Here is a 16,726-nt window from a genome sequence, read left to right as displayed (position 1 = left end):
AACTAGAATATTCAGCCATCAGCTATGTGTATTTACTGTTTTGTTTTTGTTTTTAACCAGAAGGTAATTCTGGCTCGCTGGTTCATATTTTAGGATTTTATTGCCATATACTGTGCAAAAGACCTGACTCTGTTCTACTGCCTAAATATAAGCCCTTTCTATATGGATCTTTTATGTTCAGTTGTCTATACTGAGACATTGACAGATCAGATCTGGTGGCTCTAGTATAAACTGCCAGAATTGGCAAAGACTCTTGGATGGGTGAAGTCCGGTTGCCTTGGATTTGATCCCGATTGTGGTAGCCACGATCTAGGCACTGAGGATTTGCAGACATTACACTTTTGTTGCGTTTAAAAAAAGTAATGATCCAAATGTTCTTTAACTATTTCAGCATCTTCTTCCTGTCCTCTATAACCAAACCACAGTCATTAATGTCGTAGGGAAGTCATAATTAAATGTCAAATCATTCTGGCTTAAACATGTATATAAATGTACTCTTTATCAGACTATATTGTCCCAAAGGTTAGAAAATTTCTATTTAAAAAGAAAATCCTGTCTTAAAATCTGTGGTTTTTGTCGTTATCTTATGCAGGCCTGTTAGTTATACGTCAGCCTGAACACCTAAATTTGGCCAATCATATCTACGGTCATCTGTCAAACACATGTTTTCGGTCATAGCATCTTGATTCATATGTTGCAGCTAATATACGCAACGGTTCAAATAAGAATAATTTCCTTTCCCAATGAGTTCTGTCCCAGTGTTCACGGGGATGGACGTCTGTGTCTTCAGCAGGCGTAGAGCTAACAGAACTGGCAGCGTTGCGAGGCAAGGGCTCAAACATGTACGGCTGTAAGCCTTCTACACCAAACCAAGCTTCTTCCTCCCTGGCGTCCTCTTCCACAACATCTTCGTCCCCACTTTCCTCCTCTAAATAAAAAATGTATGATGGAGGAGACTCGTCCACGACCTCCGACACAAAACTCTCCTCTTCTCTCATGTTTCCTCTGTCCATAGGGTTCCTTGACAGTGTCGTTTCTAAGTCACCAATTTAGTGCTACTTGGTCCCAATGGAATTTGCCATTGAGAACCTACTAGCACTAAGTTGCTAACTGGTTAGCAAAAGACACCAGCCACAACCAAAAAGCTTGCGAACCTTCTGCCACAACAATCCCACCTCCTTGATAATCGAACAATCACATTCACTTTATTCACTCATGTGAAGCCGTGCATTACTCAGGAGAATTTTGAAACGCAACGGTTGGAACAGTCCCTTCCCTACGACTTTAAAGATTACTCTTAAGCAATTTATTCTCTTAAAAGGTCTTCCTCCTTACTTTCACCACATGCTCAGGATTGATGCAAAGTCTAGCCTTTCTTAGACAAATAAGGTTTTAACAATTAACTGTACTGAATAACTTTTGATTTAATTAGACTATGTGGCTAAATATCACTAATGAATAGGGTTGTATTGAAACGATCGAGAATTATTTGAATTGGAACAATTTCAATGCAACCTTGAAGTAAATTTTTCTCCAAGTGCCTACAGCCGTGTTAACGAGAATCGGTTTGATTGGAAAGCACCAAGGATTGAAGACAATAAAAAGCAGTACAGTATTATGCAATTTGACAGTCATGCAGCTCTACTTCACCTTTAAAAACTTGTAATGCTGCTCCAGATCTTCATCCTTAAAGCCTGTTCCGATCTGTAAAGAGATGAGAAGAGATAAGAGAGACACATACTCAGATATACACACATTCCCTAGTGGGGCGACAGCAGACATTTGGCAGCAGGAGGCAGAACACAGAAAGGCGAGCAAATCCCCCAGCAACTCGAGCATCTTGTCTGCCTGATTCGCCTAAAGTGTCATGTCGCCTCTCAAAGGATTTGAACTCGCCGAGACACCAGTAAACACCTAACAGGATGACACATGCAGAGGGAAAGGGAAAAGGAAAATGAGGGAGGGGGGGCACATGGTGAAAATTTAGCATTTAGTCTCCAGCAGATGTATTCTGCAAGTGACCGTGAGAAGTTTAACTGTACCAGAACGAAACAGCATCCAAGGTTTAGAGGTGTTTAATTCAGCTGTGGGACCTTTATGCATTATTTAGCTGTTCTCTTAGCAAGCCAGCTGTGGTACAGTTTGTTAGCAGTAAGAACCCAACACCTCATTCACCGAGCCAATTATAATGACTTGTTTGTTTGGTGGACTGATAATCAAATTCCTCCAGCTGCTTAATCCAATCAATAGTGCTGTTTGACTGTGAGATAACATTAGCAAGGCCTACAGGTGTTAAAAAATTTAATTCTGATCCTGGTAGCAGAAAAAGCCTCCAGTCTGAGAAGAGAGACAGACATCTTTCCTGTAGAGCATTTTAGGAATTCAAAAAGGGTTCAAAGTAGAGCTTTTATGCTTGTCAAAAAATATTTATACATCTTCACTGTATTGCTCTGGGTAGAGAAAAGATATGACGTAAGGATTGCGAGACATAAATATATAGATGTGTTAGGATAATTATCATTGATGATGTGTGAGTTTATTACACCTTAATATTAGCTGCCTGCTGCGTGTTAGAACTGATGTTTTCCACAATAGTTCATCTAATTAAGAGAGTTTCTCTGTCCGGATATACAGTTATAATCTTCATTCTGTACATGCCAAAAGATTTGGAAATGGAATGAGAGCGGTGTCCTTCAGCTAAGAGCAAAGTGTAATATTTAGATCAGGCTGGAGTCATGGATGTCTCCTCATCTGCTAACATGTATGATGTAATGAAGTGATGATGTGGCAGACTGGAGATATATAAAATGCCTTTTTAACTGTTAACTCTTCCTGAGAGGTGAGCCTGGAAGTGAGCAGCTGCCTTCAGTATATCTTAGCAACTTCTCTTATCAGAGTAAGATTACAAATCCTAACAAAAATCTGTTATGTCCCATGGTTATTTAATGGATATAAGTTATGAATTGTTATTTAAAGAGTTTGTCCCAAGTGATTTAGTTTCAGGAAAAAGAACCGTAGAAAGAAAGCTCCAAGTTGTAAACACAGATGTATTGAAGTTTAAGGTTTATTTCCCTGGATAATTACTATACAGAGAAATAATCTAAGAATAGAAGAGAAAATATGAAGCGAAAAAATGGTTATAAATAAGGTTTAAAACATGGTAATAGAAAATAAAATAAGAAATTCATCTAGAGCGTTTAAAATCTATAAAACTCTTATTTTAAGAAGAATAAGGGACAGTAATTTCAGATAGGAAATCGGTAAGAGCTCTTAATTGTGTAAATGGAACCTCTTGTGTATATCTCAATCCGATTTAATTTAAAGTTCTCCAGCGTACTCACTATAGTAAGGTCAGACTTGCTAAAATATACCCTGAAATAGATGAGATGTGTGAAGACCAGAAACGCAGACTTGGCTCATATGTTCTTGTCGTGCTCTAAGCTAAGAGTGCTCTGGAAATCAATATTTGGGTTTTTGAATGTGGCTTTTGGTTTAGATCCACAACCTAACCCTTTAATGGCTATATTAGGGGTGGACGCTGCGATAGCCACTAGCGAGAAAAATGTTATTACCTTTGCAACTCTGATTGCTCAAAGGAGAATACTCTTAGAAAGGAAATCCCCATTAACACCAAGGAAAAATTGAAAAAGTTAAATAATTTCTTAAAGATTCAAACAAAAAATTCCACGAAGTTTGGGGCCCCTTACTTGTTTATTTTGACAAACTTGCAACTCTCCCATCTCATTAGTAAACAAGCCTTTACGTAAAGTACTTTCATATTGGGATCATTTTTGATTTTTTTAAATCAAGACTATTTATTATTATTAATTTGATTTGTTTTTCTTTGCCAGCACAGGGATTGTTAGGGTTTGTTGGGAGTTTATAAAAATATAAAAATGTAAAATCGTTAAAATTCTTTGTAATTCTTGTTACATTGTAAACTGTCATTGAAAGAACTGTAACAACTGTAAAACATTACAACCTGTATGACATTGTACATCTGTTTTAACAACAATAGATATATGTCCAAAAAAAAAAAGGGGGGAAAAAAAGTAGTCCCGTATTTTTCCTTATCGCATATATCATTGTTAAAAAAAGAGAAAAAGAAAAAAAGGTAGCAATACCGTACACACTATTCTGAATATTGCATCCGTGTTAGAAGCAATGGTGTAGAATTCAGTGTTCCGCTGTGTTTAAACTGGTGATGTTAGTTTAAGGGCTAGTTATCCTCCCGCAGCAGTGTGTCGCAGTGAGCTCGTCACAGGTACGACGCAAATATTTTTGATTTATGCACAATTTTGAAGCATGGTCTGCACTGTTATTGCACACCACAACGCAAGAGGGAGAATCATGAACTAGCTGTGGATCTATATTGATTGTCGTGATTTTCGGCCTGACATAATATTGATGTTTCAGTTCCTAATATCAATTTTTTAAAAACTAAACACTTTACCTAAAACAATGAGGGAAAATGGCAGAGGGCGCTGTGGAGACCTTTTTCTGTGTGGTGCAGTGCCAATTCTAGTTGATGCAGTCCCAGTGGAAGAAATGGACCGACTGCAACCCCAAACATGGATACCAAAATATAACTAAACAATCGATATCTTCTGATGAACATATGCAGCACTTTTTTTTTTCTACACATTTAATTTTGACAGCTGGAAAAAATATCAAAATATATAGAAATAGTGCGATATGATGATAATATCGTATCGTGACACGGATTGTACTGCAACACCCATGCCAATACTCATCCCTAGTCTAGATACGGCCGAGGCACTGAGGAAGTGGAAAAACGCAAGGGGCAAGTTTGTGCAACAACAGAGGGACATGAGGCCAAGAGAGAGCGGGGATACAGGTTGAAAAAGGATCCCAGCGTCCCGTGCACCTCGCTTTTCTAGCTGGTCCATCTTCACAACTCGGTTTCCACAATGGTGGTCAAACAAACAAAACAAGCCAGTAAGGTACCAAACAGGAAAAATGCATAGTTTGGAGTAGGGGTGTGCAAAATAATCGTCATGACGATGCATCGTGATTCTAATTTTCGTGATCTACTGCATCGATTCTTGACGCCAAGTATCGATTATTAATTTTAAAAAATGAATAAATAAAATTGCATGAATGGTTGGCGAACATCAGCCAAAAACAAGTGTAATACAACTTCCAGTCCAGTAGATGTCGCTGCAAATGTGTTGACGCACGCTGCCTTGTGTCACAAGCATTTCCGGCCGCGGGATACTGTGCAGAGTCATTCAAAAACAAAACATGGAGGAGAAAATATTGCAATGCATCGCAATAATTCAAGTATCGTGATGCATCGTGATAGAATCGCATCGTGGCCTGTGAATCGTGATTCGAATCGAATCGTGACTTCTTTGGCAATACCTACCCCTAGTGTGGAGCGGATGTAGATTTGACCAATCGGAGGCCTCCTGTCTGCGGTTACCTACAATTCTGCAGAAGGGGTGGGGGCATATCTGCGTTAACTGCGACACACACGCAGATGACCTGGTTTCTCAGCATAAACCAGGCTTTAGTAATAACCCAACTGCTTGTTCTTTTACTGGATTTATAATCTAGGAATATTAGACCATTTTGAAATTAAGATTTCACTTGTGTGACTGGGGACAGTCACTGGAAACAGTTGGTATATTTTACAAGTGGGAATGTTAAGACCTAGAAGTGGAAAACAATCGAATTTTATATTTTACAAGGAGAACCCCCCCTGAGAATTTCAGTGTGGTTTTATATTCATTAACTGCTTGGCACAGGGTATTTCTTTCTTTTCCACAAATTTTTGTCAAAAAGCAGTTTTGTCTATACAGCAAAATCACAATTTACTTTCTCCATTCCCACAGATTTCTGTTTATTTTTCTCTTTCAATGCGAGAACCAAAGTTTTGACACTTTTGCCATCAAGGACATTTCACTCGGATGCTGAACAAATATGATCTGCAGGGACAAAAATAAAGGAAAAGTGAGTCAAACACCAAGGTATCATCCTGACTCTCATTTCTTTTGTTCTGCCTCTGCTGCACGCCCAGTGTTGAGGGAGCAGGAGGATGATGAAATGTTGCACACACAGGAGCGCTGAATGCTGCAGTCACACGGCATAAACCCAGAACAACTGCTGGGCTGCTACCATGCAACACAGAGAAGATAAATGACATATTTACACAGTATTCGCTGTGTGTTACTGTCGTCCAGTTTATGTGTCCTACAGAACACGTCCTTCTTGATTTTAATCAATATAGCTGTCTCCATGAGATATTCAGACGGTACACAGCCATTTCTCTTTCGTTTTACAAATATAATTACAGATAAAAGCACTGAGCGGCAGTCAATACTCTGCCTTAGGTGCTCCTCTGTCAATATGCGAAAAGGTATTATTATAATGATTTGCTAACTTTACAGTTTTTATATAGATGTGTACCACTGAGGATGGAGTTGGATTTTTCACTCATTTTCTGTCCACTCCTTGAACCTCACTGCTTTCTGTGCAATTATCTGCAATATTCAAAGATAAAGGAGCAGCCTCTGCCAATGGACAATAACATGCAACTTTGCAAAGTATTTCTTTTAATATTTTAGCACTAAACTATTGTTAAACTTAAAATAAAACTTCCTATTATCATATCAAACTCAAGTGTAATTAAATTCACAGATAACAGGTGCAATTTGTGTCAGCTAGTTTTATGTTTTTGCTCTGATACCTCTAGGTCTGAACGGGGTAAGTTTTCCTTCATGAATAGTTAAAAAACGTGTTATAACTGATGTGGCAGCATGTTTTTGAGTCAATCTAATGTTAATACTTCTTCGAGGCGCCAAATGAAGAAAGGGCAGTCTTGTTTTGGTCAACATATGCTAGGCTAAGATGGCTTTGCGGCTCCAGAGTGATGCAGTGATGACTTGCGGTCTGTTACACCAGGTGGTGAGGATTTAAAATGCAAGCCAGAATGAGTATTTCTAACCAGAGTTGTTCTGTTAGGAAAGGAGGAAAATGGTGTAAAGAAAATTTTTATCCAATTTATTTTGTAAACAATTTCTGAGGTTTTTACTGATAAAATACCAAAACAGCAAAAATCAATCTCCTGTTACCCTATCAGGTGACTGAAGAAAACTTTAACAGTTTTTCAAGAAAAACTCTTAGTAAGCTAAAGAACTTAATAATAAACACAAGCTACTTCCTAAAGAATGGGTCAGTATGGATTTAGATCACAGAGATGCAGAACTTGGACAGTCCTGCAATTAAAAGCACCATCTATGTATCTTTATACATATAAAAAGCTAAATGATTAAAATGTTCAACCAATCTGATGGTAAAATAACCTAAAAAATGGTTAAAAAAAGTTTTTTTTTTTGTTTTTTTGCTTATGTCTATACAGAACTTTAGGAGCAAAATGGTTTCTAAATTGATAAGGTTGTTTATTTTGTCTCTATATTGTTTTTGAATAAAAATTCATTAATAGCAGTTAAGTTCAAACCCTGTAATAAACTCCATCAAATTTTTTAACAGATTCGCAACAGCAGTAGGTTTATATCGACTAGGGGTGGAACGGTTCACAAAACCCACGGTTCAGTTTGGTTCACGGTTTCGTGGTCACGGTTTTCGGTTCGGTTTATGTTGATTGTTACCCCGAAATCCAATAAAAATTATTGGAATTAATGAAAAAGTAAAAAAAATTTATGAATTGTAATTATTTTTAATGATCCTCGGAAACCCTGGATCATTTCCGTATGTTTCGCTGCTTTGAATTTAATCATCTCGCGCATGCTCTCTACCATCTCCAAGGAACTCAGAGGGGAGCGGACGGGAGCCACAGTGGAGGCTGTAGGCTTTGCTTTGTGCAGGCGGTCTGGAGTGCAGCAGGGGGAGCACTGACGGAGTATGAGGGATTTCGGGGTTAGCATGACATGTTGGTCATGTTGCTGTTAGCATAAACAAAACGTGTTGCATAATGCTTGCACACTGTTGCACTTTTATCCACCACTTTCTTTCCGCCGTCATCGTAGGTCACTCTAAATGCAAAGCGGTCCCATACAGAAGACCTATAAAGTGCTGCTGGCGCGTCTTCCAACTCCTGTTCTTTCCCACTCGCCATACCCACACAATTCTCCACAACAACTGATTTTTTTCTGCTACACCTGGCTAAGCTGCTTCGCTTCTTCTTCTCCTTCTTTACTACTGGTGTTTGGCTTTGGTCGCAGTACCCGCCACCTTCTGCTCTGGAGTGTAAACGCTTTGCCTATGAGAAAAAGGAGCAGCGCATGAACCGAACGAAACACACGCGAACCAAACGGTTCGGACGGTTTTCATAAACCGTTCCATCCCTAATATCGACATAAATCTATTTGCTCAAAGTATTTTGAAGTGGTATAGACTTTATAAGTAAAGTAGTAATTAAGAAGCTTGCTGGTGTAGAACATTGCTACATGGCAGGCAGATTAAAGCGTAGCACACCTTGTTAATTTTCAGCTTGTGCTTGTCTGAAGTTAATATTTGTAAAATAGAGAGAAATATAGGTTAAAAATGTCTTCAAGACAGAGGGTGCACAGTTTGAGTTGAGTATTACTTGAGTTTCTATGTGCATCTGTAGCTAGCCTTATCTTAAATTTAATTAATGCAAACTTGAGGTAAAAACATTCAAAGTAACAAAAAAACATGTGAACAAAATCATACTGCATAGATTTTGTCTGACTAAAACTTTGGTTGGATTTTTTTCTGCTACCTAAAAAAATTAGTCAACTGAAGCAAATTCACAGCTGGGTAAATAGGAAAATTATAAAAAACAAACAAACAATAAAACATTTGAAGAAAAAAACCCTACCCTACCCAAAATAAAACAAAAAAAAAACTGCAAAGTATTAAAACTGTTGTGTTATGACTAAATTGTTGCTCCGCTTAACTGGCATTAAGAGTTTGGAAAGCAATGATCTAAGGATGGAACTAATAACTAAGGAATCTTTTGCCACCCGATGTTGATTGCGCCCTTTTGCCAACTTCTGGATACAGTAATGGACAGAACTGTTTTCTTTTTGAATGCAAAATGTTTCTTTTTTTTAATTTCTTATCATTTTATATAATAGCAACTTTGAGTGAGTTGTTCTTTCAGCTAAAGGCATGTTTTTAGACTCTTTACTAGTTACAGATCAATTTATTGTTAAATTAGTTGATGGAAAAATTTATCGAAACATTTCAAGGCTGAAAATAGAATGTTTGTTGCAAATGCAATTATGCTAATAGTCTAGTGTGCTCGCATACAGCTTTCTTAATCTCTTTTTTGTTTTTTTAAGGGATAAAGACATAAAAGATACCCAAAAAAATGACGGATGGATTTTAGAGGACCGAGTAGAGAACAAAACACACAACTTGTTTAAGCTCTTTATATCTCAAACACTAAAGTGGTCATGCAAGCCTAACAACAAGCTTATCACTTAATTTAAGAGGCACTTACTCTCAAGGCACAAAGATTTTCTTCCAAGCAAGACTTGAGAGGAAAAGCGACTCTAAAAAGGAAACACTCTGGCGAAAGTACCCAGAAATCCTCCATGATTAAGAGACACACAGAGGGAATTTTAAAGCATTAAACTGGATTGTATGTTGTGCACAGAAAGCGCACAAATAACACCACAATTATTTGAATGAGCTCATTTAAATTTAAAAGTTGCTCACAAAACTAACTTAAAATCCAACCTTTTAACACTTTGCATGTTGAGGGTGAAAGCTACATGCCATCACCTCCAGTACAATGCAGGAATATACGGTTTCTGTGTGGAACCTGGATGAATTTCCCAGCAAGAATAACAGAATAAACCGCCATTTTTAACTACTTTTTGTTAAAAAAAAAAAACCACAAAAAAACATTTAATTCACTAACATAATGGGTCTTTAGAAAACCAAACTATGTAGGATTTGCATTATGATTAATGAGAAATTAGGTTTAATCTTGGAAATGTTTATGGAGTAAACTTGCGGAGGTAAAGCACAGCAGTAAAGCACACCAGGAAGCCTCTATAAAGTATACAGTAAGTTAGCTGCAGCCTTGATGAAACAATCAGCACGTTCTTACCTTGCAGACTGATTGAAACTCCTCGTTGTCTTCATCATAGCAGGCCAGCAGGAAGCCGCCGTACGTTCCTGTTCGCTTTCCCTTTCCAAGGTAAGCTCCAATCACGCAGAGGTCCACCGTGTCGCCCACCCCGTCCAGGTAATCCTTCTTCAGCTGGGAGGAATAGAATAAGGAGAAACGCAAAATTTAGATTTATTTTATTCCAAAAAGAAGGTTTTAAATTATTCAATAAAGGTTCCCTGTTAAAGGAGAATTCCGGTTTTTAACACTTTTAGCCCATTTTCTGTAGTGTCCAGGATGAAATCGAATGATCGACACCAAAATTTTGACAATTGGTCCTGTCTCTGCTTTTTGGCTCATTTAGAATCCACCCCTGGCTGCTTCAGAACGGCTTCCATAGTGCATGTCCGATAATGTCCTTAAAACAACCTTAAACGTTCTTTTTTTTAAATATGCTACTCACCGGGTCGTCAGCGCTGTTCAATGACGTTCCAAAAAAAGTTTCGTAAAGAAAAAACGTTCCTGTAGTGTTTTATTTAGCATTTTGTAAATCCCATTGAGTTCTGTTGGAATAGTCAATATTCCGCTGCCACCGGAAACGGAAATGGGGCCTGTTTACACAGTTGTAGTCTTTTCGCTTCACTCTGTGTACTCCGACGTCGAGGTGCTAACGTCTCTGTTAAACACTTTAAAAAACTCTGAAAATGGAATACGAAAGGTGGATTCTTGATTCTCGACGTCGGAGTTTTAGCTTTGTCTCTGTGATCAGCCCAACATCCTCAGTGGTTCTGAATGCTGGATGCATTATTTCTTCTAAACTGCTTGTGTAAAGATACCCAGTTTTCCTTGGCGTGGACTAGGCCTTTGGTGCATCCCTGACAAAACCTCCAGGACACCTGAACTAGATGAATAGGTCGTTATTGGGCCTCTACAGAGTTGAATGACTGGCTGCTGATGAGAGAACTCGTTGACTCAGGTGTGTTGGAGCAGGTTGCATCCAGGTTAAGAAGGAGTAGCTTCCAAGAACTGATTCTGGCATCTCTCTTTCAGATATTCAAACTATAATGAGTTCCACTGCCCTTTTCAAAGGTCTAGACAACTATTCATAAGGGACCACTACAGATACACACACACACCTTGAGCCAATTATGAGAACGCTTGGCAATCTCGTATGTTGCATCTTTCTCAAGAGTCTTTACCATCAGGCCCTCGCAGGAGTCTGCAAAAGAAAAAAAACAAACGCATCAAAGCACCAAAACACGACTCTGGACGTGCGGAGGGGAAATGAAGAGATTATCTGTTGGATATACAGAATGCTTTTGTGTTAGAGAGTCTCAAAGGGAAACAAACAGGGTTTGGGAAACAAAGAGGCTGCGGACAAGGACAGGCATATAACTCATACGCACAAAGGAAACACGTCCTTTATCCATAACAAAAGTCAGACGCAACATGCAACATAAATCCATTATACAACTCACAACTTCTAACTTTGTGTCCAACACTCAGAGACAAACATACACACCACCGCTTTGCCATTTTAAACACTTACAGAGGGCCTTCTGTTCATTTTCAACCTTTTCTACAAGGTTCCTATAGCATAAGGCAAGCTCAATTCAAGCCACATAAAATAAAAAGTTAAGACCAATAAATGGGTAGTGACAAATTTACCCAAATGTTTATTTTAACATTAGGAACAAGAAACCATTATTTTTCTGGCCCGGTAGAAATGTTTCAAATTTTGAAAAACTCCCTAATTCCTCTCTTGGTCCTGTTAAAATAATCATCATTGATGATGTGTGAGTTTATTAAACCTTAATGTTAGCCGATTATTGCATGTTAGAACTGATGTTTTCCACAATAGTTTATCTAATTAAGACAGTTCCTCTGTCCGGATATACAATTATAATCTTCATTCTGTCAAATATTCTTCTTCTGGCAAATATTTGGAAATGGAATGAGAGCGGCGTCCTTCAGCTAAGAACAAAGTGTAATATCTGGATAAGGCTGGAGCCATGGATGTCTACTCATCTGCTAACGAGTATGATGTAATGATGTGATGATGTGATGATGTGGCAGACTGGAGATGTATAAAATGCCTTTTTATACTTTCTGGCCACTTTCAGAGAGGTAACCCCAGGGGTAAGCAGCTGCCTTCTGTAACTCAAAGCACATTCTCTGATCTGAGTAAGATTACAATTTCTATCAGAATCTGTTGTCGTGTCTCCTGGTTATTTAATACATATAAGTTAAGAAGCGTTATTTAAAGAGTTTGACCCGAGTGATCTCTTTTCAGGAAAAAGTACCAGACAGAGAAAGCTTCAAGGTGCAGACAAAGAGTTGAGCAGAGATCTTTAACAGTACTAAATCCAACCCGTAGCCCTCAAACTAGGGTTGGGAATTGAAAAGATTTTCACGATTCCGATTCCTTTTTCGATTCTATGAAACGATTCGATTCTTAATCGATTCTTTTTTCGATTCCAATTTGGGGAAAAAAGGAGAACAAACAGTTTGATTATCAGCATCAACTTTGTTTACTTAACTATTGCGCAATCTTACAAACTCAACAAGATCAAGATGTCCACAGGAAATGTGAAACTGGAGTAACATCTGCGTTTAAATGAAAAATGAATACAAGAACAAACTTAATAACCAACAATGTCTAATAACAAATGATGGGATAATAACCTATTTTAAATAACAAAAAATACTAATTATAAAACAGTAGTAGGGAAAATTAACAGTTCTTTTGCAGAAAGATGAGAATATCTGCTTTTTCTGGAAGGATACGGGATCTTTCAGCGCTTAAGGTGTCTCCAGCCCTCTGGGCTAAGGAAAGACGTGGCTTAGATTCACAAAGTGACCGCAGCTCGTTGTCTTCCTCCTCGAATAGTTCTTCCAACTTGCGTAACTTGCGTAACTTACGTAAAAAACGTGACGTAAGTCGTGCTTCCCAGAGCCGGCGCTCTAGGTTCTGGTGCTGCGGGAATCGAAAATGCGTAACTTGCGTAAAAAACGTGACGTAAGTCGTGCTCCCCAGAGCTGGCGCTTTAGGCTCTGGTGCTGCGGGAATCGAAAAAAGAATCGTTCAGCGAGCTGCCAAACGATGCCATGGAATCGGAAAATACGGAACCGGTTCTGAACAGGAACCGGTTTTCGATTCCCATCCCTACCTCAAACGAGTGAGGAACTGCATTTTATAACAATGTCCTCACTTTACTAGTGAAATACAATTGTTCCAACTCAGTAGAAATACAGATGAACACGTTGAGGCAGCTGAGAATGATGTGAAGCTTACGTAAGGCACTCACACAGAAAAAGATTCGGGTCGCACAGGAACAGCAAACTAGTAAAACTCCAGCACTCACAAGGAAGAAGAAGACAAAGAGGCGGGCGAAAGGAAAATGAAAAGAAAAAGTTTGTCTCCATCTCACAGACCTCGGACGGATTGCTCCAGGAACTCGGCGATAGTCTTGGTGTCGTGAGAGTCGATGGAACGGGCGAACAGAAACTCTCCCTCCACCTCTGTGAAGCTCTCTCTGAGCAGCTCCCGACGCCGGCACAGCGGCTGTCGCACCAGGGACTGAGCAGAGGAACGGAAACATAAACATCATTAGAAAATGGTTAAACCGCATCATTACAACAGTTTCCTCATGATAGCTTAAAGCCTTGCAATGGCAAGGATGAAATACCATCAAGTGCCAGCCCACACACATAAACAAGCACTTTTCCAGCATACAATCTTGGATGTACCAGCTTTGGGCACACATACAAAACACCCACACACCAATGTAAGCATACAAGCAAACACAGCACACATTCTTGGGTTTGTTTGGTTTATTTCTTTGCCATATACTTTTTTTTTTTTAAACACATTTTCCATTTGGGGTTTATGAAAAATTAACTAAATGGTGACAAATACTCTTAAATATGACAAATCTGTCAGAATTTGGCTCGGGTAGAAAGTGTGCTGACAGTAGGCAAGACGCTTTAAGTAAATGGATGTAGAGTTTTATTACAAATGACACCATTACATCTGCTGTGCTGTTTTTTTTTTTTTAGTGAAGATAGCCAAACACATAAATCTGACTCAAATTAGAGATATTTGAGCTGCGGTAGCTATTTTAGCTTAAGTCTTCTTGAATACAGTACCCTATGCAATCATTGGCAGTCCTGGGTAACGATGGGTAAGAAGCCTTCAGGTTAGTTAAATTTTTTTTAATTGTAACAGAAAGAATGGCAGCTTGAGTAATTTTAATTAGCAGCATCCAGCTTCTTGACAACACTCACACAAAAAAACATATTTTTTTAACATTGAATGTTATATTTGTGTCCAGGACCATTTAAGACTCTTTTTTTTTTCTTTTTCCTCAGGTATTGATTTGATGCAACTCAGACCTTCTTTAATTAGGTACTCATAAAAATGGAAAAATTTAAGAGAACATGTTATTCAAGATTTCACAAGACTGGAAATGGTCCCATAAAAAATAAAAAAAATCTCACTTTACTGGAATAACAGGAAGACTCTGGCTCTCTGAGCAAGACCCTTAACCCCACACTGCTCCCCAGGCGCCCCACGATGCCAGCCCACTGCTCCCCAAGTAGGGGTGGGCATTGCCAAAGAAGTCACGATTCGATTCGAATCACGATTCACAGGCCACGATGCGATTCTATCACGATGCATCATGATACTTGAATTATTGCGATGCATTGCAATATTTTCTCCTCCATGTTTTGTTTTTGAATGACACAGCACAGTATCCCACGGCCGGAAATGCTTGTGACACAAGGCAGCGTGCGTCAACACATTTGCAGCGACATCTACTGGACTGGAACTTGTATTACACTTGTTTTTGGCTGATGTTCGCCAACCATTCATGCAATTTTATTTATTCATTTTTTTAAATTAATAATCGATACTTGGCGTCAAGAATCGATGCAGTAGATCACGAAAATTAGAATCACGATGCATCGTCATGACGATTATTTTGCACACCCCTATCCCCAAGGGGATGGGTTAAAGGAAAAGTCTGGTCATATATTAGGTACTTTAAGAAGTTTGAATTCTGAATATGTGACATTATTATATATTTTTCAATAAAAAGTAAGTGTTTTTAATTAAGAGTAATTTCATTTAAAAGTGCTTTACCGGAGACATCCATGTTTGTCAAAGAACAAGTCCCAGTGGTGTATCTGGTGTTTGTCACAACGCATTATTATCCAAGTCACCTTGAAAACATTCTTCTTCAAAATGTTGGTTATATATGATGTGTTTTTTCTCTGGCCAGAAGTTCAATGGCAAATCCTCCCTCTTCAAGTTGGCAATCCAACGATGAACCCGTTCGTGGAGGATCATGAATCAGAAAGGTGAAATTATTCTTTTTTTCCCCACATTTACCCGATGTATCCCAACATCCGACTCCCATGCACGTGGGTGTCAGGTTTAATGATGATTATAAAATTTATTTGTGCTTATGAAACATTTTTGTAGTCAGGAGACCATCCTGCCTGCTGTACTGTGTCTTGTGATGCAGTCAGGAGACCATCTTGCCTTGTCATTCTGATGGAGCTCCTTGTCTTTATGAACTGATCAATTGTTGTGTCGGAACAAATACTGTTTTGTAATCATGTGCTATGCTCTGTTAATAAAAGACGGCTGCAGGAGGAGATTCGGAGAAGGAAAGCTTGAAGTTGGGTTGGGCTTTTCCTTCCGCTCCTGCATTAGCTTGAACCTCTTTCGTGTGCAGAGTCAATTTCTATTTATTTGCAAAGTTATTCTTCCTGAATCCAACAGTGGGCATTGTCAGTTTCACTATAGCTCTGGTGAATTTAAATGGTGAAGTCCTCCTGAAATCTTAAATAATTGTTGTTGATTGCAAATGTGTCTAGTAGTTAATTCTCATTATTTTTCTTGTATAGCGGGGAGAACGGCGCTCGGTTTACTGAAGATGTCAGGAGTGAGGTGTCGCTATATTTAGGCAAAAATTGCTGCTCCTGGACTCTGATCGTAATGAAAATGATCATTCTTATCTTTTTACTGATTAACGTTAAATTCATGAAATCACCACGAACGTATTCATTTTAGGTATAGATAACGATCCATTGATTATCCCTTGCTGACCAGACTTTTCCTTTAACAGTTTAACTTCAACAGTCAGAGGCAGCTCTAAAGAAATGGGTTTTTAACTTTGACTTAGGTTAAAACTTTAGCCTTTCTATTAAAACTCAAGGTCTATTTACTTTGGAAGAACAAAAACAAATATTTAGTAAAGTCAATCATGTCTACTGTGAGATATATGGTTGATGACCTGTGATGCTGTGGGCTTCCGTCTCTTCCAAAGGCATCGGAAACCTTTAAATCTGTGTAAATACAAGTCTATTAAAAAGGTAAATGTTCAAGCATGTGTTTGTCTGAGCCACTTGGGTAAAGTTATAGGAGAAATACTGCGCTGTTGGTGAAAAGGCTGTGAGGTGAAGATAAAGGGGAGCAATTAGCATCGCAGCAGTGAAATAAAAAAAAAAAAACAAAGCAAAGCTTCTTAATGTGAAATATTTGGCCACTGAAAACAATGTCCTCAAAATAAAATATGTGGAAATATACTCAAATATATATTAGTTGTTTCAACCATTCTCTGCCTCTTTGTTAAACATATGCATATA

At 38.5% G+C, this 16,726-nt stretch overlaps 1 protein-coding gene across 1 annotated transcript in view; it reads right to left on the bottom strand.

The window, feature by feature from the left end:
- Positions 1-16,726, bottom strand: part of lig1 (ligase I, DNA, ATP-dependent) — a 107,418-nt gene that overhangs the window by 16,155 nt on the left and 74,537 nt on the right. Inside the window, exons 21-24 of the mRNA XM_038279207.1 lie at positions 13,505-13,649; positions 11,206-11,288; positions 10,070-10,222; positions 1,651-1,704 (exon numbers count right to left, since the gene is read on the bottom strand). Of these exons, the coding sequence (XP_038135135.1) occupies positions 1,651-1,704; positions 10,070-10,222; positions 11,206-11,288; positions 13,505-13,649 (435 nt within the window). The remainder of the gene's footprint in view (positions 1-1,650; positions 1,705-10,069; positions 10,223-11,205; positions 11,289-13,504; positions 13,650-16,726) is intronic.

Source organism: Cyprinodon tularosa, unplaced genomic scaffold (assembly GCF_016077235.1).
Source record: "Cyprinodon tularosa strain WSP-4 unplaced genomic scaffold, ASM1607723v1 ctg102, whole genome shotgun sequence".
Lineage (NCBI taxonomy): Eukaryota > Metazoa > Chordata > Actinopteri > Cyprinodontiformes > Cyprinodontidae > Cyprinodon > Cyprinodon tularosa.
This window is presented reverse-complemented; position numbering and strand designations above follow the sequence as displayed.